The sequence below is a fragment of the Entelurus aequoreus genome, linkage group LG07, assembly GCF_033978785.1.
Source record: "Entelurus aequoreus isolate RoL-2023_Sb linkage group LG07, RoL_Eaeq_v1.1, whole genome shotgun sequence".
In the NCBI taxonomy this organism is placed as follows: domain Eukaryota; kingdom Metazoa; phylum Chordata; class Actinopteri; order Syngnathiformes; family Syngnathidae; genus Entelurus; species Entelurus aequoreus.
Window position 1 is genome coordinate 47,069,643 of NC_084737.1, and position 21,631 is coordinate 47,091,273.

Sequence of the window (21,631 nt, forward strand, 5' to 3'; positions counted from 1 at the left end):
AGAAAAATGTTTTTGTTGTGGAGATGATGAATACATTATAATCATGATAATTTTGAAATCAAAAGGGACAAGCGGTAGAAAATGGATGGATGGATGATTATTACTCAGACCATATTCGTACAGTCAAAGTCTATAATAGTTGCTTACATCAGCTTACCATGAAAATAGTGTCTCCTCTTTTTGTATCTTGAAATGTGCTAGCTTATGTGAAGGTGCGAGAGGCCATCAAAAAACTGTGAGTGTACCAGAGACTGAGCTGATGTTTTGGCACAGACACGCATATTGGGGGTCTGCTGATTCAAACCCCTGCAGTGTAAATGTCACCATCAGTTGTATGGGTGCAAAGAAGAATTGCAATATTTAAAATGTAGTTGCGTAAAGATAGTGGTTGACCTACCTTTATTTACAATAAGACATTTGCAGTTGTAATAACTTTTTTAAATGTAAAAACTGGTCTACCTCATCAGAAGATGTTGTTTGCAAACAGAACTAAGAAGAAACACTTTCCGTTTAATAATTCTGGAAGCTATAACAATTTTTTTCTAAAACTTGGCCGACAAAATTATAATATATTTACCTTGAGCATCACAGGGTTACCTTTATTTTCTAGCCATATTGATATTGCACAGTGCTGTTACTCATTCATTCTGTCTTTCTTTTTAGTCTGAAATTGGTTTTGGGAAGCTCGAGACCTACATCAAACTGGACAAATTAGGAGAGGTGAGATGATTTGAGAACATTGCCCAACATAGCCTGTAAAGTACTGTACATATAGTAGACCTTTTTGATATCAAATGTACTTTTCTTGCCAGGGAACATATGCTACAGTTTTTAAGGGGAGAAGCAAGCTAACAGACAACTTGGTGGCTTTAAAAGAGATCCGCCTGGAGCACGAAGAGGGAGCGCCGTGCACAGCTATCAGAGAAGGTTTAATGCTACCGTCAGCGTGATTGCTTTAACAGCTGAGTTTGCTGTTTGGGTTTGACTGACACGCTCTCTTGTCTCTGTCTTGTAGTGTCTCTATTGAAAGACTTGAAGCACGCCAATATTGTCACTCTCCATGACATTATCCACACTGACAAGTGCCTGACACTTGTGTTTGAATACCTGGTGAGTGCCCGTGACTGTATATGCATACAGTGCTATACTAATGGAACACTAAGCTAAATATTAACATTCGATCGTGTTTGTGCCATCAGGAGAAAGATCTGAAGCAGTACATGGATGACTGTGGGAGCATAATGAGTGTACAAAATGTCAAGGTAAGCCATGCTAATTAATGTGATTAGAGATGTGAAGCGCTCCGAAGTTCAATGAGATCATATTCTTACTATGTCCTCGACAGATCTTTTTATTTCAGCTGTTACGAGGTTTGGCTTACTGCCACAGAAGAAAGGTCCTTCACAGAGATCTCAAACCTCAGAACCTACTCATCAACGAGAAGGGAGAGCTGAAACTAGCAGACTTTGGTACAGCCATGCTTTAATTCAATATGTTTTTTGATTACTTACTGTATTTTCCGGACTATAAAGCGCACTTAAAATCATTTTTTTTCCTCAAAACTTGACTGTACGCCTTATAACCCGGTGCGCCTAATGTAAGGAATAAGTTTGGTTGAGCTTACCCACCTCGAAGCAATTTTATTTGGTACATGGTGTAATGATAAGTGTGACCAGTAGATGGCAGTCAAATATAAGAAATAAGTGTAGGCTGCACCGTTTGAGGTGCTTCAACATACGAGTATTATTATGGTGTTATGGTGTGTATATAAGGTGAGACATATTATCTGACGTTTTAATTCGCAATATTATGCAAAAGCAACTTTTTTACCTTCTGGTACCTGCTGATCTGTGTTTGGGATCTGCATGAATCCTGAAAAATTGCGCGTGTCCGCCTTTGTAGTCCGTGCCGACTGCGTAGTCAATAAGCTTCTTCTTTTTCTCTATCTTCTTGTTATCGGACATTCATCCTCAGCTGTTGCCATTTCTAATATAAATTAGTGTAAAGTTCTTACTTATGTCTGTCAGTAAACTCGCCATGAAAGCGCTAAAACTTACCAGTGTAGTGAGTTTACATAATTCACCCAAGGAGCTTTAGTTATTAGAGTTCTGGTCGGACGGTTTTTCATGGGGCACATTACCGGTGTTGTTGTTTCCGGATGAGGAGATGCTTCTCTGTTATTGATTTAAGTAAAGTCTGAATGTCATTAAAACAGTTAGCTCCATCTTTTGACACTTCTTCCACTCCCGTCCTTGCACGCTACACTGCTACAACAAAGATGGCGGGGAGAAGACGCTGCCGAAAGTGAGCCACGTAAATAAGACCGCCTACAAAACGGCGCATCCGTAAGCGACTGTCAGAAAGCGGCTTGAAGATGATCTGTAAAACATCACATATGCAACATTTTGACCAAAGAACCACCATTACATGTTATGTAGACAACAAGGAAGTGTTTTCAATTTAGAAAATGTTTTATAATAATATGACTCCTTTAATGCGTTATGTAATCCGGTGCGCCTTATATATGAAAAAAGATTTAAAAAAATAGACCATTCATCAGCAGTGCGCCTTATAATCCGGTGCGCCTTATGGTCTGGAAAATATGGTATTTTTTAAAAAAAAACAATTACATAATTCAGAGATATTTACATTTTTATTTTGCTTTCAACCTATTATATAACAGTTGTGATTAGAAATGGGTATCGAGAGTGAACCCATTGTTTCGATTCCTGGGAATTGTGGGATTCCTATTGGTGTGCATGACGTCACTATGCACGGCGGCACAAAAGCTCGAAAGTTATTCACGAGAAAAGATGACAACAAGGCAACTTGGAATACTTGCAAAGTGTATATTCCATCAAAGGGAGGAAATACTACCAGAAACATTAGTGCGCACAGCATGAGATAACTTTGGATGACTCAAGCAGCAGCGACGGCAACGTCAGCACATTGTCTTCTGTTAATACTGCAGGGAACTACCTAACAAACACTGCCTATCATGTTAGCGCTTCGTTCTAAAAACCTGCTTTTATTAACTGTAAATATATAATTATGTACATGTTTTGCTTTAAGATGGTATTTTAAACTTGAGGTGCATCGATGATAAGAACGTTTGTCGCTGCAATACTAACTAGTTACTTTAGTTTTATCTACAGTTCTGTTTTGAAGCAAAATTGGCCGTGTGTATCAATTTGCGCGTTTTCCGGGGTAAGCCTTAACTTGGATGTGATTAATCTTTAATCATATACGATAACGAGATAATCTTTCTTTATTAATGTAGATAGACATAAACATGTATATGTATGTATATAGGACTGTGTGTATGTATTTATATATTTATGTATATACTGTGTATATACATGTGTGTATATATATATATATATACCTGTATATGTATATATATATATATATATATATATATATGTATATATGTATATATATATATATATATATATATATATATATATATATATATACATACATACATACATACATGTATATATATACATGTATGTGCATTTATGTATATATGTATGTATCTACAGTATATATATGTGTGTGTGTGCATGTGTATATCTACAGCGGAGTCACAGTAATTAGTCAGAAAGATTGCGTATCTATCCATCCATCCATTTTCTACCGCTTGTCCCCTTTGGGGTCATGGGGGGTGCTGGAGCCTATCTCAGCTGCATTCGGGCAGAAGGCGGGGTACACCCTGGACAAGTCGCCACCTCATCGCAGGGCCAACACAGATAGACAGACAACATTCACACTCACATTCACACACTAGGGCCAATTTAGTGTTGCCAATCAACCTATCCCCAGGTGCATGTCTTTGGAGGTGGGAGGCAGCTGGAGTACCCGGAGGGAACCCACGCAGTCAATAATTTTATTTTTCTGCAAAATAATGGTTAATTTTCCTAGTTGATGGTTGCATAATTTTACAATGCACAGTTCTATTGGGCTTGAGTTTCTTGTGTTTGTCGCTGGCTTATGTAGTTTTACTTACTCAGCTGATTATATTTTAAAAAATGAAACATGTTTAACATGTACAATTTAATCAATGCTTGCACACACACATCCTCCCCCAACACCACATTTTTAACATGTATTATGCCTTTTAAGAAGAAAAACAAACTTGTAGATAAGACATAGTAATGGAAATGAAAACAGTACAATTACATGTAGCACTATTAACTACAGTAGTTTAATGAAGTAATGTAATAATAATGTACAGCATTTACCTTGGAGAGTGGACTTATACCCTATGTCCTCCCAGCTGATGCAGATATTATTTGAACGTCCTTTGCTGGAGTTATCGACTCATTCTGCTTTAGGATGGTGCAGAATAGCAGTGCTACGCTCACACCAAGTTAGCTACACGCTCAGTCAAGTTTTTGTTGATTTCTGTTGACAGTATTTTAGCGTATTAAAGATTTGTCCTAGATTGTTAACTACTGTAATTCAATATATTTGCAATTGTGTGCTTGCTTTCCTTCTTTAACTAAGGTTTGGCACGGGCCAAGTCCGTCCCCACAAAGACCTACTCCAATGAAGTAGTGACATTATGGTACCGACCTCCAGATGTGCTTCTGGGCTCCACTGAGTACTCTACGCCCATAGATATGTGGTGAGCAAAAACACATAAAAACTGGAATCGCAGGTTTTTGTTCTAAGTTTTTTTTATAAATCTAAAATGTTTGTGACATTAAAGTACTTACTGGAAAATATTAGAAGTGAGTGGTTTGGATGCTGTTTAATTATGGAGGGTCAAATGGGACAAAATGTATTAAATAAATAAATCTTTAAATAATTAATAAATGTGTCATTAAATCATTGTAATTGGTAGACATATGTCTTATTAAATGTGCCAATTAAGGTATTTAACGGAAATTTACATTTAGTTATTTAAAAATGTAATTCATTTTTTCAACATTTAAATTATTATTTAATAATTCAATTATTCTTGCCGGCGGCGTGGCTCCGATGGTAGGGCGGCTGTCCAGGAGCTAGCCATTCTATCCACTGCCGTTGTGTCCTTGGGCAAGACACTTCACCCACCTTGCTTCCAGTGCTGCACACACTTGTGTATGAATGTTTAGTGGTGGTTGGAGAGGCCGTAAGATCAAATTGGCAGCCACGTTTCCGTCAATTTACCCCAGGGCAGCTTTGGCTACAAATGTAGCTTAAATATTCTAGAAAAGCGCTATATAAATCTCCTCATTAGCCACCATGTTTTGAAAGGCTTTCAAGCTTCGGACCAAAGCAATTATTTAGATTTAATGGCTGAGTTTGACGGATGAAATATTCATGAAGCGCTGACACACATGTTCATGAAATAATTAATTAAATCGTGAAATAATGAAGTCAATAATTAATAAAAATTATTAAATAATTCATTGATATTAAAATAATTGACTAAATGATTAGAAATAATTAAGTGTACTTTTACATAAAACACATTGAATAACACATTTATGTATTTAATATAAATTCTAATTAACAAAACATTTAAATAATTATTTAAAGCTGTATTTATTAAATGTTCTCCCATTTGACCTTTCGTTATTTATAAAGTTGTCATTGAAATTGAGAAAATAATATATGTATTTGAAGGGACTTGGGAGAAGTCCCACTAAAGGGCCTCAGGTTGCAGCTGTATATTCCTTTGAGAGTTCTGTGCCCATCAATGTACAGTATATGACCTACTCTCAGGTTATGTAGCAATAAGGTGTTACATTATGAATTACAATCAATAGAAACAGTGTACATTTTGCGCTGGGCACACTTTAGTATGAATTAATGTGTGTATTATTCATTCTGCTGAATATTTGTCACTGCAGGGGTGTGGGCTGCATCTTTTATGAGATGATCACAGGCAGGCCTCTCTTTCCTGGATCCACTGTGGAGGATGAATTGCACCTCATATTCCGCATCCTCGGTGAGACAAGGAGCATTTCAGGCTGAAAATACTTATTTTTGTCACCCTATGCCCACATAAATACCTGATACAAATATTAATGAGTTTTGCCTTTTATTGTCAAACGTACAGTACAGGGCCTGATTTACTAAGATCTAAATATATTGCGCTAAACAGCGTATGCAATCTATAAAATGGCGTGTACTATTAGTGGGCGTGTTGCGTGCGATTGATTAATATTGCCTGTACAATTGTCGAAATGGGTGCAGACCGCCTTCTTTAAATGAGGATTCTGCGTGTACTATATGGAGCATCACCACGGAGACACTCTCATTTGTGGGCTCTGTACCGAGGATGTCGTTGTGGCTTGTACAGCCCTTTGAGACACTTGTGATTTAGGGCTATATAAATAAACATTGATTGATTGATTGATTTACTGCACATTCATGTTATGCTCTTTTACCTGTGGCGTTTTGCTATGTTTTCAAACAAGTAGGAGACATGTACCACTTTTTATGGGCATTTTAGAAGCAGTCCAGCTAGTGCATCTACAATGAAACCACATTTTTATTTATTTTTTACAGTTGTAAAGAGGCTGCATTTACTCCTCAAAACGCAAAAAAAATGCATACTTAAAGAATTGTTTTCATATAAAAAATATTTTGATAATATATATTCTATGTAGGGAAAAAAGGACCGTCATTAAAAAAAACTAAAGGACACCAAAACGCATCAATTGAATTTGTTTTAATCAGCCATTGAAGTCCTTTAGTAGCTATAAAATTATAAAATAATGTTGCTGAATAGACGATATGTCAATTAATTCTTATTTTTAACCGTCCAAAACGTTGACACACACACGTTGGACGGAGGATTCTCTTCTGTCCATTGTTTGTTTGTGCAGCGTGAGCACTGATTCTGCAGCCGCGTGTGGAGCTGTCAGTTTGCACGTCTTTCCGACGCATGCTAAATAAAACGCAAAATAGTGCAACGCAAAACGGTGATGAGTGTTGATAAATTACATTGCACGTGCTTAATAATTATATTGGCATCTTCTCTCTTTATGATTAGCATATATTTTGCATATTAGTGAAGTGGATTATATTTATATAGCGCTTTTCTCTGGTAACTCAAAGCCCTTTACATTGTGAAACCCATTATCTACATCTTTAAGTTACATTTAAACCAGTGTAGGTGGCACTAGGAGCAGGTGGGTAAAGTGTCTTGCCCAAGGACTACGATAGTGGGAGCGGGAATCGAACCTAGAACCCTCAAATTTCTGGCACAGACGCTTTACCACCCGAGCCACGCAAAATGGATTGCACGCCTTATATTGCTCACTTAACAGACGCAATCCAGTTTGCACATGTTTAGTAGATCAGCTTTGCATGTGCTATCAGGTTTGCACGTGTTTTAGTACGCGCAAACTTTTAGTAAATCAGGCCCAGAGTGTATGTTTACCACCAAATGGCTAATAAACTAAACTGTCAAATCATCTAGGCACCCCGACAGAAGAAACTTGGCCTGGCATCACCACCAGTGAAGAGTTTAAAACCTACAATTTCCCTCGATACAACGCAGAGCCACTTGTTAACCACGCTCCCAGGTATATATTGTAATGTACACTTATTGTTGTCTTTGTAAAACCAAGATTGCTGATGCACTGTATCGTATTAGATTGTGCAGATGTCCCTAATTAAGTTTCCAGTGAGTGTAGTTCCTACATTGTAGAGATTGCAGGAATGCCGCAGCGCTCAATTAAAATTTATATCAGTATTTTATCTCAGTGACCTCTCCCCTCTGTTCTTTGCTGACATTTAGGATAGACAACGATGGTCATGACTTGCTTTCACTCCTTCTGCAGGTAATCAACATTACACCTTTCAAGTAAAAATTGATTTACAGTACCTACATATAAATACACTACTAATTGATTTCATGTCTCTTTGTGATTCTAGTTTGAGGCAAAAAAGAGAGTTTCCGCAGAGGATGCTCTGAGGCATGCATATTTCCGTACTCTGGGCGAGCAGGTTCAAACGCTGGCTGACAGTGAGTTAACTACTCCTAGAAATTCCCACTCAAACATGCGTACATTGCCCTGTCTCACTTCCTGTCTTTTGTTTTTAGCTGCATCTATTTTCTCTATAAAAGGCATTCAGCTACAGAAAGACCCAGGGAAGAGATCCTCAGTCTACCCGGAGTCAAGTAAGTCTCTTAAGACGGGAAACTAGAAAAGAAAGACAAACAATGAGGACACCTGAGTGGGAATATGACAAGGATAGGCCTCCTTTCTCTTTTTCTCTTTCTTCCTTTCTGCTCTGTTATGTCTTACATGCTGCTGTGTGGTCATGGTCGTGCAGCGTGCTTTGTCCTAGTCTATCACTTTTATGTTTCCTTATGAAATTATGAACAGCAATTGCTCAAACTAAATCTGATTGTTCTTGTTTTGCTTTAACTTGATGCCAAACATACAGCTTGGATCTGATCCAGACAAAAATTGTTTTAACATTGCAGTTTCTCACAATGCATTTTAGACAAATCGGTAGAAATAGGATTTGTTTGCATATGATGACAGAAATGTAATGATTTCATGATTTCAATTTAATGAAAAAGACATAAATGGAAGAATACGGCCCCCTTTTTTAAAAACAAAATTGCTTCATACCTCAAATACTTAAGCAGGAACATGCACACAAACAAACCAACAAATTCACAGTGTCAGTGTGTGTTTGTGTATTTCTTTCTGCCTCTGCTGTCTTGTCCTTACAAACTGTCTTCTTCTTTTTCTCTGCACCCATTCACTCCTCTATTGCAATGTTCATCTTTTCCTAAATACTTTCTGTCTCCTTTGTGCTCCCTACTCCGCATACTTCTTTATTCCCGACCCCCAACTCTAAAAAGCGATGGCCCATAAACTAGGCTCTGCACCCTCGCAGTACTTCCAGAGAGAAGCGGCCAATCCCAGGCCTCAGAGTCACAATCTGTCCTCAACTTCGACTGGCTGAGTGGTTGCTACCATTCTGGTAAATACGGTTTCTTTCACTCTGTCTGTATCCTTTTTTTTCTATTTCGCTGTCACCTTGCCCCTTTCTTCTCTTCAGTTCAAATTCTGCTATCTTTGTTGTAATGCCGCTTTGTTTATGTGTCTCCTGTTGGTTCAAGTCAAATAAGGCTTCACTTCTTGCATTCTCACCTGTTTAAAATCATATACATACTCTCATGTTCTCCTTACTATTGTCTTTCTCTTCCCTCAGCACCACTAGTTTTCCCTCACACTTCATGCCCTGCACCCACATGCCTCATCTCAACTTTCACTTACCCCATCCTCTTTTTCTAAGAGCAAACCTGCTACCAATCTTTCTGTCAGGGAAGAAAAGAGGGGAATATGAGGGAGAGTCATTTGATACTCTTTTTATTTGCAGTCTTCTCTAGGTTTCTCCATTGAGAGATGTAGTTTTTGTTGATCCTCTAGGTAAGGCACTGAAGTGGTGTGTCTTTATTATTAGCATGCATGCTTTGTTGCAGTGTTTGACTTAAACTGGTGAGTATGCAGTCATATCTAAAATATGTCAATACTCCTTGGTGTATCTCTTAAAAAAGGAGGAACATTGGGTTGTCTGTGCTATTATTTTATGTCTGATAAATACACCACATTGTGGTGCTGTTCTTAATCTCAAAGTTTGAACTGGTAAATTGGACTGTGTTAAAATTTCAAGAATTATCACAAAATTCGGTACAACTCTAAGGAGTCTGATATGGTGTCAAACAGTGCTAAAACTCTTGCGCATAAAAACTCACTCATTTGTGCACGCAGACTTATTTTGTACCTGCACTGTGTGCGCGTTTGCATTGTCTTTTTGCTTGCTCGCGAACTCTGTTTGCAATGTGCCTTTTCTCATTCTTTTGGCTCTGACCGGAGACAGTAGGGTGCCAGACTTTTGACCGGTGCACCCAGAACAGCCCATATCACCCCCGTTTTATTCACTCTTCATTGGCTTCCAGTCAAATTCCGCATTGAGTTTACAATTTTAGTCCTTACATTCTGTGCGTTGCATGCTGGGGCCCCTCAGTACATCACTGATTTGTTATGCCCCTACTCTTCAGGGCACGGCTCCGGTCTTCAGGCCAGCGTCTTCTATAGATCCCGAAAACTCATCTTAAAACCCGTGTAGACCTGGCACTCCAGGCTATAGCTCCCAGACTCTGGAACAATTTGCACCAGTCCCTCCGTGATCTTGACTGTGTTGAAACTTTTACGAAACATTTGAAAACTTCTCTTTTTAGTAAAGCTTTTAGTTAATGCACCATTTAACTATCATTTTTAATCCACTTTGTATCCTTTTTATGATGTTGCCCCTGTTGTTTTAAATTGAATTGTTGTTTTACTTTACCTATGTTTTATACAGCGCTTTGTGATTTTATCTGTGAAAAGCGCTTTATAAATAAAATGTACTTACTTACTTACTTTAAAGTGACTGATTAAAAAAGAGAGCAGTTTCTGGGTCGTGTCTTAAATACCCGCCCCCACTTGCCAAAAAGGAAGAACGTTGCCTGAGAGGAGAGAAAGAAAGACACACTGAGTGCACACAGAGTTCATGCGCAAGCAAAAAGATGCCGCGCGCACAGAGAAGACGCGCGGGTGTACAATGAGTTAACGTACAGGCAAAATGACTCCGCGAATGCGCAGAAAGGCCCTGTTTACGCACAAGGATTTTTGGCACTGCTTTGACTCCAAAGCATGGAGCTCGTCTGTAAAATTCGAGCAGGGTTGGCTGAAAAACATGGCTGCCATTTGAGCAAAACATCTTTGCAGGGGCACGTTCAAAACTTAAGTCATTGACCATTTGACAAATGAATTGACAACTTTAAGGATATCTTCAGAATGCCTTCGGAAGCATTTTGAACGCAACCCATTGAAGGTGCCACAAATGGGGGGAAAAACACAAAGGTGTGACCTCATTTTTTACACAATAAAATGACACGTAATTTGGCTTTTGAAGTGTAGTGAAGTGAAGTGAATTATATTTGTATAGCGCTTTTCTCTCGTGACTCAAAGCGGTTTACATAGTGAAACCCAATATCTAAGTTACATTTAAACCAGTGTGGGTGGCACTGGGAGCAGGTGGGTAAAGTGTCTTGCCCAAGGACACAACTGCAGTGACGAGGATGGCGGAAGTGGGGATTGAACCTGAAACCCTCAAAATGCTGGCATGGCCACTCTACCAACTGAGCTATGCCGCCCTTTTGTAAATAAATTACAATTATTATTATAATCATGATACAATAATTATATTAAAATAACCACTTTTTTTAATTATAAAGTTATTTGTATGTAAATTTCACATTTTCTACGTTTATTATTCCCAATACGACACAGTCTTATATATTTTTGTCACCCATTGATTTAAAAAAATATATATAAATGAATAAATAAATAAAAAGTTGACTGTCTTGTCTTTGATATTTTTCCAACATTATTGCCAATCACCAAATTAAATTAATGCAGCCAAAACGGCGTGGCGAAGTCGATGGAGTGGCTGTGCCAGCAATCAGAGTGTTGCTGGTTACTGGGGTTCAATTCCCACCTTCTACCTTCCTAGTCACGTCCGTTGTGTCCTTGGGCAAGACACTTCACCCTTTGCCTCTGATGGGTGCTGGTTAGCGCCTTGCATGGCAGCTCCCGCCATCAGTGTGTGAATGTGTGTGTAAATGGGTAAATGTGGAAATACTGTCAAAGCGCTTTGAGTACCTTGAAGATAGAAAAGCGCTATACAAGTATAACCCATTTATCATTTATCATTTAAATCTGACGTAGAACCTTCAAAAAGTTGGAGACAGCTCACATGAGAATATGCCTTGGGAATAAAAGACGTAATCACTGGTATAATGTTTACATGTCAAGTACGGTAATCAGTCATATAGTTTGTATTTCATATCATGGCTTTCATGCAATAAAACCTGTGTTTTAGTTTGAGTGTTGTCTCTTTCTGTCTCTCAGCTCAGGGGAAGAGCAGGAGGCAGAGTGTGCTGTTTTAGTGTTGGCGGATGGTCCCAAAAGTGAGAGGCGTTGGTGACTTGTGGAGCAGGCCTGCCAGATATGTACCTTCACCGACCACTCCGTACACACTGAAGGAGCGACACACTTTCACTTGAAGATTAAAAATCAACACACACGTACACATATAGAAACGAGAACAGAAGAGGGATTGACTGATCCATACATACAGTACAAGAATAATTCTCTCCCCTGAAGACAGAAAAGGATGAACAAGAAATGTCTGAGACCCCAGAGGAGAAAAGTGGGAGAGTTCCAGATTCTCCTTGCTGCTATTGCCGCTGCTGTCCAGAAGAGGGCAGTGTTGACGTTATGGGCTGTTGGAATTGAGCTTGACCTAAACTTCCTCACTCTCTTATGTATCTTCCCTACTCTGTTGGACTGTTGCTGTACATAAAGAGACTGAGCTGTTTTATCGGCTCATGAAATGCCTCAGCCGGAACCCAAACTTGGAATATTGCACCTCATCAAGGCCCTTTATTATATGATCAGCAACACACACACACACAATCTCTCTCGCCATGTATACACACAAACACAACCACCTTTCTTTCACTTGACAATTAATTGTGTGTATCAGTGGAGTTTTAGCACCTTATTGGGGAAGCTGTCGATACTTTACCTCATCTGGCACAGTTGGGTTTAAAGTACACTTGAGTTATTAAGAATCTAAAATGGTATACCGAAAAAGAAACTAATCAGTTGAATTAGGACACTACAAATAGGGTCACTACAATCATGGACACTGTAAAGAACACTCCAGTAAGGACAAAGATGTAAAGAAAGTGTTTAAGTCCTCACCTGCTTATCCTTAGATACCCCCTTGGCCTTGACACACAATTTATTGTGTGCGATATTACAGGCGTTGTTGTTCAACTGTTGTCTTTGCACCTAATTTTACCTCTTTGAATCACCAGTAGATGATTCAACAGCCCTCAGCCCTCTCCAAGCCTATAGCTTCATGTGCATTGCCTATTTTTACACTTGATTTTATTCCTATTTGTATATAAGATACTGCTTTTTACATGTCAGAAGCAGTGGTAATTCCAAGAATGCTGTTCTCAGTCTTTGCTGTGCCCCCGCTGTAATAGTTGGCGACTGGCTGGGAACGTGTTGCACATTCCTTGACCTCAGGACTTAATTGCTCGTGTTGTTTTTTGGGTGCTGCGAAGTGGCGACTGAACCAGTATGAAAACCCTGCTAGAGCCAAATACGGTGGCCTAAAGCTCCTTCGTTTGCATCAGACTTTTGTGTTCCTCGCTTTTTGTTATTTAGATGAGACTACTTGATGTCTCCTCTTGCCGTCTTCAAGCATGTTTGTATTTTAAACATGTTTTCAGCGGGTATGTGAAATAGCTGGCAAAGGAACACCGCCAGATATGTTTGCGTGGCACGTAATCTAATGGTTTTCCCAACATGCCCCATTGATGGAAATAGAAATATGATTGACAACAATGTGATGTGGTGCTTCGGGACCAGATGACAACGTGCAGTCATTTGTAGAAACAGGTCATTGAGTAGTTAGCGGGACTTGAAGCTCTCTGACACCCTGTCAAGCTTCCAGAAACCTCCAAGCACAGCTCTTTCACACACCAGTAAACCAACACGTCAACATGTACTGTATCAGTGAGATGGATTATGGGTATTGAATAGATTTGCTCAGACCCTGACCTCGGATCACCTTTGACTTCGATTTGAATGAGATCCTTGCTCTCGGCCTGTCAGAACTACTCCTTTACCCAGTGAGTGGCAGTATGTAGCATGTACATAGATGATTGCTCACTTTGTGTAAATATAGAGAAGTGTATAGGTTTGATACAGCTATTCACATTCTGCCCTTTCTGTTTCTTTAATAAAAAGTCACAGCAATATTCTGTAATCAATAAAAAGCCAAGGTAATAGGGTAACGAGGATTTATGTTATGTAGAGAGGTGACTGTGAATGATTAAACTGTGAGACTTGATGAAAGCGACAAGGTTGTTTTGTCTATGTTTTTGCTGTTTGACATGCAAATGTGTTAAGGAGGCGTTGCAAAGACAACCCAGAGATTATTTTGGGTGTCTTTTCCGAAAGCCATAATGGTAGTAATAAAGTGATGGCGGTCTGGTTGTGCAAAATGATTTACTCAAAGCAGCGAAAGAGATGTGTACACCCAGTTAACAATAAAAGTTGAGTCATTAATGTTTGTCTTTGTACGTCTGTCTAACACTCATCAGTAGATTTGTTCTCATTGCCATTATTCACAATCACGGGTTAAGCCTCAATAAATAAAAATGTTTCGGTAATACTAATAAAAATGGCTACTGGCAATTGTTCTCAATTATTTTATACATCCTCATGACCTACCGTGTTCACTAGATGGAGTTTACGACTACTTGAAGGGACCTTGAGGAGACATTCCTTTCAAAGTACTCATTATAAATCTCTTTTTTTAATCAAAAGGAAACAATTACTGATAGCTCTTATAAGGTTAAATGTAGATCAGAATAATTACAAATTTACACCACGATTAACTCTATTGGCGGGAATTGTTCTGAAATATCAATGTCAATCATTTTATTTTTGGTGTTTTCATTCAAAACATTCCACAAGGTACCATATCCCCATCCCTATTTTGAATTTTCCCTCGCCTAAACCTTTGTAGCACGAGTATTTTAACAATACAGAAAAAAAAACCTCTACAAATAATGAGTAAGAATAACATTTCTTTTAAAAGTACTGCGAATCAGTTCTCATTGTTCACTTAAAACAGTGGTCCCCAACCACCGGGCCGCGGATCGATTGGTACCGAGCCGCAAAAGAGATAAAAAAATAAAAATGTTTTTTCTTTAAATTTTTCTATTAAATCAACATAAAAAACACAAGATACACTTACAATTAGTGCACCAACCCAAAAAACCTCCCTCCCCCATTTACACTCATTCACACAAAAGGGTTGTTTCTTTCTGTTATTAATATTTCTGGTTCCTACATTATATATCAATATAGATCGATACAGTCTGCAGGGATACTGTCCGTAAGCACACATGATTGTATTTTTTATGACCATTTTTTTTGGGGGGACTAATTTTCAAGCGTTGACTGGTCCGCAGTTACAAAAATGTTGGGGACCACTGTCTTAAAATACATGTTCAAAAGAATCTATCCGTTGGCGAACATCCCATCTGGAGTATTTATGGTAAACCCAAGAGCTACAGTATGCAAACAGTACTTGGTCAAATTTCCTGGTGCCTGTTGAATAATTGGAGCACTTCTGCCACCTAACTGGAAGCTTGCATATCGTTTACAGCATTGTTTTTCAACCTTTTTTGAGCCAAGGCACATTTTTTGCGTTGAAAAAAATCCGGAGGCACAGCACCAGCAGAAATACAAAACGAAACTGAGTTGACAGTAAAAAGTCATTGTCGCAATTGTTGGATATGAATTTAAACCATAACCAAGCATGCATCACTATAGCTCTTGTCTCAAAGTAGGTGTACTGTCACGACCTGTCACATCACGCCCTGACTTATTTTGAGTTTTTTGCTGTTTTCCTGTGTGTAGTGTTTTAGTTCTTGTCTTGCACTCCTATTTTGGTGGCTTTTTCTCTTTTTTTGGTATTTTCCTGTAGCAGTTTCATGTCTTCCTTTGAGCGATATTTCCCGCATCTACTTTGTTTTAGTGATCAAGAATATTTCAGTTGTTTTTATCCTTCTTTGTGGGACATTGTTGATTGTCATGGCATGTTCGGATGTACATTGTGTGAACCGTCTTTGCTGTCGTCCAGCATTCTGTTTTTGTGTACTTTGTAGCCAGTTCAGTTTTAGTTTTGTTCTGCATAGTCTTCCCTAAGCTCCAATGCCTTTTTTTATGGCACGATTACTCTGCTAAGCTCTAGACAGCACCGACACTCAACAACAGCACATAATTTGCAGACTATAATTACTGGTTTGCAAAAATATTTTTAACCCAAATAGGTGAAATTAGATAATCTCCCACAGCACACCAGACTGTATCTCACGGTACAGTGTGCTCCGCGGCACAGTGGTTGAAAAACACTGGTTTACAGGTGCTAATAGAGGGCTTCGGGTTTGGTGTTAAATATCCCACAATGCATTGCCATCAGCCATATTGGTAGGTTTTGTTCAACAAGAATCAATGTTTACAATGGTGATACACGTAACATTCCCGAACTATTCAGTAGAAAATGGCATTGTTTTGGGTTTGATAGAATGGAAAAATACTGTAAGTCATTAGATAATAAGTCTCTTCGTTTTTATAAGGAGAATACAGACGTAATTGGACGTGAGTATCCTTACCAGATCAACAGGTCTGAGTGGAGTAGAGACCACGACATCTTCCCCGGTGTTTCGTACCCGGACTTAGTGCCCAAAAAAATAAAGGCAACACTTAAACAACACAATGTAACTAAGTCAATTACACTTCTGTGAAATCAAACTGTCCACTTAGGAAGCAACACTGATTCACAATCAATTTCACATGCTGTTGAGCGAAAGGAATAGACGGCCTAATGTGTTTTTCCACTTTAATTTTGAGTGACTCTGAACCCAGACCACATTTGATGTCTGTTAATCATTTTTGTGTGATTTTATTGTCAGCACACTCAACTATGTAAAGAACAAATAATTTAATATTAATATTTCATTCATTCAGATCGATAATGTGTTATTTTAAAACTTTCAAAATTCTAAGTCTGGAACGCTATGACCACTTTGTTTGTGGATGGGTTCGTGACGTTGGTGTTTTTTCTGCATAAACCCAGTGGGCATCGTGTCATCAAGCCAGGCATTCTCAGAAATGATCCGACCCAAGTCTGACAGCTTGGATAATCACGAATAACCAATCATCTCAGCACACTGTGACCGTAAGGCAGGATCGGGAGGATGAGGTTCTCATGTCGCTTCACTTTTGCTTTATGTGGAGGCTGCAGTCCGGATGAAAGAAGTGAGTACTATTTTTTTTAATGAATACAACTACTGTTAAAGTTCTTTAAACAAGCACATCAAGTTAATGCAAAGTGGGGCTGTCATTTATATTAGATAATTTTTTTTTACTTACAAAATGTTCTTAATTACCTGAAATGAAATAAACTGTACAAACACAAAGTTGTCCATAGCACGTCAAATCTGAGTAGTTGATTGCAGCAATCCATGCTCGCCTTTTGCCATTTATGGGGTATAGCTCGGTTGGTAGAGCGGCCGTGCCAGCAACTTGAGGGTTGTAGGTTCGATCCCTGCTTCCGCCATCCTAGTCACTGCTGTTGTGTCCTTGGGCAAGACACTTTACCCACCTGCTCCCAGTGACACCCTCACTGGCATAAATGTAACTTAGATATTGGGTTTCACTATGTAAAGTGCGTTGAGTCACTAGAGAAAAAGCGCTATATAATTCACTTCATTTAGCTCACTTTTGTCACATTTAACTCGCTTTTGTCACATTTAATGCACTTTTTTCACATTTAGCTTATTTTAATCACATTTAGGTTGAAATTAGTTGTTGACTCTTAGTATTATATCTAAATGTTAAATCTGAATGTTAAACCTAAATCTCAAATTTAAATCTTAGATCTAAATGGTATATCTAAACCTACATCTTAAATCTAATTGTTAAATCTAAATCTAAATGTTAAATCTAAATCTCAAATTTATATCTCAAATCTCACTCTAAATGTTATATCTAAACCTTAATCTTAAATCCAAATCTAAATGTTGAATCTAAACCTAAAGTTTGAATCTAAATATAAATGTTGAATCTAAACCTAAATGTTAAATCTAAACCTGAATGTTAATCTTAAATCTAAATGCCAAATCTAAATCTAAATGTTAAGTCTAAACTTAAATGTTAAATCTAATTCCTTAAATATAAATCTTAAATTTAAATGTGAGCGCTAAATGTTGAATCTAAACCTGAATCTTAAATATAAATGTTACAATCAAATGTTAAAGCTAAACCTAAATGTTAAATCTAAAAATAAATGTTACATCTAAATGTTTAATCCAAACCTACATAAATTAAGATTTATATTCAGATTTAAACTCAAATGCAATGAAAAGTGAGCTAAATGTGAGACATATATCTTCCAGAAAAGTGTGACAGAACTTTTACATTCGGCACCCCATAGCTATTCACTCTTCTTTTCAGCCCCTTCCGTTTGTCCAGAAATACGCTGTGACTGTGGAATGTGATAAAAGTTAGTGATACCTCTCCCACCTCGATTGTGGCAGTTGACAATTGCACACGTCGTCGGCATTATGAGTATCACCAGATGAATGATCAACCATGAAGTGATTAACGTGGACCCCGACTTAAACAAGTTGAAAAACTTATTCGGGTGTTACCATTTAGTGGTCAATTGTACGGAATATGTACTGAACTGTGCAATCTACTAATAAAAGTTTCAATCAATCAATGAACAATAATGAGCGAGTTTACAAACAAAGCCTATCAATATGGCTAGCGGCAATGCATTATGGGAAACGTAGAAAAATCCGAAACCCTCCATACTAAAAGTCCCCCTGCTATAAACGGCCCGCCTGACACCTCACCACACCCCACTATTTTGGAAGGTCTGCTCTAGTGGTTGACACACCTGATTTTAATTGCACACAGAGTGGGTTCAGTCCCCACCATGTCTCACTATTTGTTCCCTGTGATTGACAGGCAACCAGTCCAGGGAGTAGTACGCCTTTTGCCTTTAGTCAGCTGGGATAGGCTCCAGCTTCCCGTGACCCTGAATATGACAAGCCGTAGAAATGGATGAATGGAAGGACGGATGGACTAATGACTGTGACAAAAAGTGCCATTAAGAGAAGACACATTTTTATTAGTAAAACATCTTAGATGAGCAAAGAGTATGTACGGTATACATGATTACAAATATTATTTATTTATTTATTTTAACCCACAGTCTCACAGTTACATACTGTATTTTCACCATTTATCTTAATCTGCAGCTCCAACCTTTCTTTGACCGAGAGCTGAAGGTGCTTTGGTATGATGCAATGAAGTTGTTGTACACTACTGCAAACCAGTGGTGTGCCGTCAGGGCCAGCAAGGCCTTCTCTGCTGGCCTAACATAACCAGAAATCATGATCATAATTAAAGATACAATTATTTTTTAATTTACTTTCCCTAAATATCTAAAATTATTCATATTCTTTTCATGTCATAGTATGCACGTTCCAGTGCTGTTGTTTTTAGTTTTAGTTTTTATCCAATCAGAATTCAGTTGCCAGGCTGTACCAAATCTGCCCAGAGCCTTCAAAATCACCAATGCGGGCGTCCGTGCGCTGTAAGTGAACAGGGACATACAGTTGATAGACAGTTGTGATAGCCAATCAGATCACGCGTTGTTGTCAGTAAGGCCTTCTAGATGGCTTCACATTGAACGTGACATTTACACATCCAGTGATTGGATACTCATCGGGACCGTTAGTGGATCAATTTGAGAACACTTAGAGTTGATAGACAGTTGCGATAGCCAATCAGATCAAAAGTTGTTACAACTAAAAGTTGTAAACTCTTGTTGTTAAAGTGTGTCATGCTTGTCATTTACTTAACATTGTTACATGTGTATTTGTCGCCATCATGAGGTCAGGGTTTTTTTAATTGATTGAGACTTTTATTAGTAAATTGCACAGTACAGTACATATTCCGTACAATTGACCACTAAATGGTAACACCCGAAGACGATTTTCAACTTGTTTAAGTCGGGGTCCATGTCAATCAATTCATGGTAAGTTAATATATCTTTGATACGTATGTACTTTGAATCAAACTTTATTGACCGGAAGTTGCATAAGCCAAGCAGATACATTTAAGGTATATGTTTTAATTGCTGATGTGTTATCATTTATTTTTAAATGCGCCAGAAAATAACACGTTTTGTATACTGTGGCTGTGATTCAATGACCAGTAGGGTGTAAATGTGTTCCTGTATAGTATTTCTCCAGCAATGGTCATGGTGGTGACATCAATTATGGTATTTTGAGAGGTAATCATTGAAGTTGGAATTCACTGAAGGCCTAGGTGGGAAGGCCTAGGTGGGAAACTATAATAAATGTAATTTTGAAATAATCAGTTCCAACAATGCTCTATACCGATATCTGTGTAGAACATTGGTAGAATTTTGAGCTCTGTATTTAGTCTTATTAGATTGCTTAGGTTGTGTATATTTTACAACCTTTTTTTAAAGTCTTTTAATTGTGTGAAACGATTTTGATATTTATTTTAATCAAAGTTAAGTTCAATTTGATGCATGTTTTGTTCTACAAACAATTCACAGGGAAGACATTGTTTATTTATTTATTTTTTGTACAAAATAAAAATGTTAACATAATTGAAACATACATTTGCAAATGTTCCTGACATAGCTCCAACCAGGGATGGAAGGAACCCAGTACAACAGCCTTACACGACCAGCACACCACATGCCTCGGGGGATGACGGCGAGTTTAAGGGAAATCTGCCATTATACAACCCCTGACAAAATGATGGAATCACCAGACTTTGAGGATGTGCATTGTGATGTTTAATTTTGGAGAAAAAAGATGATAACAGACATGGCACAAAACTATGGACATTACAAATAGCAACTTATGGAAGCTCATGAAAAATATGGAAGCATGAAAAACAAACAAAAAAACACACTACAACACACCACAGTACTTTGTTGCACCTCTGGCTTTTATGACAGCTTGCGGTCTCTGAGGCATGGACTTAATGAGCGACAACAGTACTCTCCATCAATCTTGCGCCAACTTACTCTGATGCTGTTGTCAGATCAGCTTTGCAGGTTGGAGTCTTGCAATGGATAATTTTCTTCAATTTCCATCGCAGATTTTCAATTGGATTGAGATCCAGACTATTTGCAGGTCAGGACATTGCTCTTATGTATCTTTTTTCAAGGAACGTTTTTAAAATCTTTGATCTTTGGCGAGATGCATGATCTTCTTGAAAAATATGTAATCCCCAAAAGTTCCAGGATCATCACCTTGCCCAATGCAGATTTGCGATTCATCACCAAATATGACCTACATCCATGATAAATGGAGGAAGATGTGGCCAGTGCTGCCTGCAGGAGCAAAGGTCACCGCCTCTGTCCATGGTGCTGTGGACAAAGCACCATCAGACAGGGGCATGGCAGTGCTGACGGCGAGACACAGCTGGCAGGTGATTAGATTTCACAGGTGGTACGTGTTAATCTAATCTGTTGTCTTTAACAGTAAGCGGCCGGGAGCAGGAGGGGAGAGAGGATACGGATGTGACTGAAAAGTCACGTTCTGGGGGAAAAAGACTTTTGATAAAACCTATGTATATTAAAACCTTTGTTAAAAACTGCACGCTTGGCTCTTGTGCCGTGTCTACAGTGGAACTGCTAGGAAGCAACTTCCACATACTGGGTTATACTTGTATAGTGCTTTTCTACCTTCAAGGTACTCAAATCACTTCGACACTATTTACACATTCACCCATTCACACACACATTCACACACTGATGGCGGGAGCTGCCATGCAAGGCCCTAACCACGACCCATCAGGAGCAAGGGTGAAGTGTCTTGCTCAAGGACACAACGGTCATGACGAGGTTGGTAGAAGCTGGGAATTGAACCAGGAACCCTCAGGTTGCTGGCACGGCCACTCTGCCAACTGCGCCT

The 21,631-nt window shown here is 38.5% G+C and overlaps 1 protein-coding gene across 4 annotated transcripts in view; it reads left to right on the forward strand.

Moving 5' to 3' along the window:
• Positions 1 to 14,156, forward strand: part of LOC133653931 (cyclin-dependent kinase 17-like) — a 115,999-nt gene extending 101,843 nt beyond the window's left edge. For 3 of the 4 annotated variants that reach the window (XM_062053774.1, XM_062053777.1, XM_062053776.1), the window contains 13 exons: positions 664 to 720; positions 813 to 927; positions 1,016 to 1,110; positions 1,200 to 1,262; positions 1,346 to 1,469; positions 4,510 to 4,630; positions 5,844 to 5,941; positions 7,421 to 7,526; positions 7,742 to 7,784; positions 7,879 to 7,969; positions 8,048 to 8,125; positions 8,822 to 8,943; positions 11,919 to 14,156. In XM_062053774.1, coding sequence (XP_061909758.1) covers positions 664 to 720; positions 813 to 927; positions 1,016 to 1,110; positions 1,200 to 1,262; positions 1,346 to 1,469; positions 4,510 to 4,630; positions 5,844 to 5,941; positions 7,421 to 7,526; positions 7,742 to 7,784; positions 7,879 to 7,969; positions 8,048 to 8,125; positions 8,822 to 8,925 — 1,095 coding nt within the window. In that variant the 3' untranslated portion in view covers positions 8,926 to 8,943; positions 11,919 to 14,156. The remainder of the gene's footprint in view (positions 1 to 663; positions 721 to 812; positions 928 to 1,015; positions 1,111 to 1,199; positions 1,263 to 1,345; positions 1,470 to 4,509; positions 4,631 to 5,843; positions 5,942 to 7,420; positions 7,527 to 7,741; positions 7,785 to 7,878; positions 7,970 to 8,047; positions 8,126 to 8,821; positions 8,944 to 11,918) is intronic. The other variant, XM_062053775.1, reaches the window with a different exon arrangement.
• Positions 14,157 to 21,631: the final 7,475 nt, after the last annotated feature.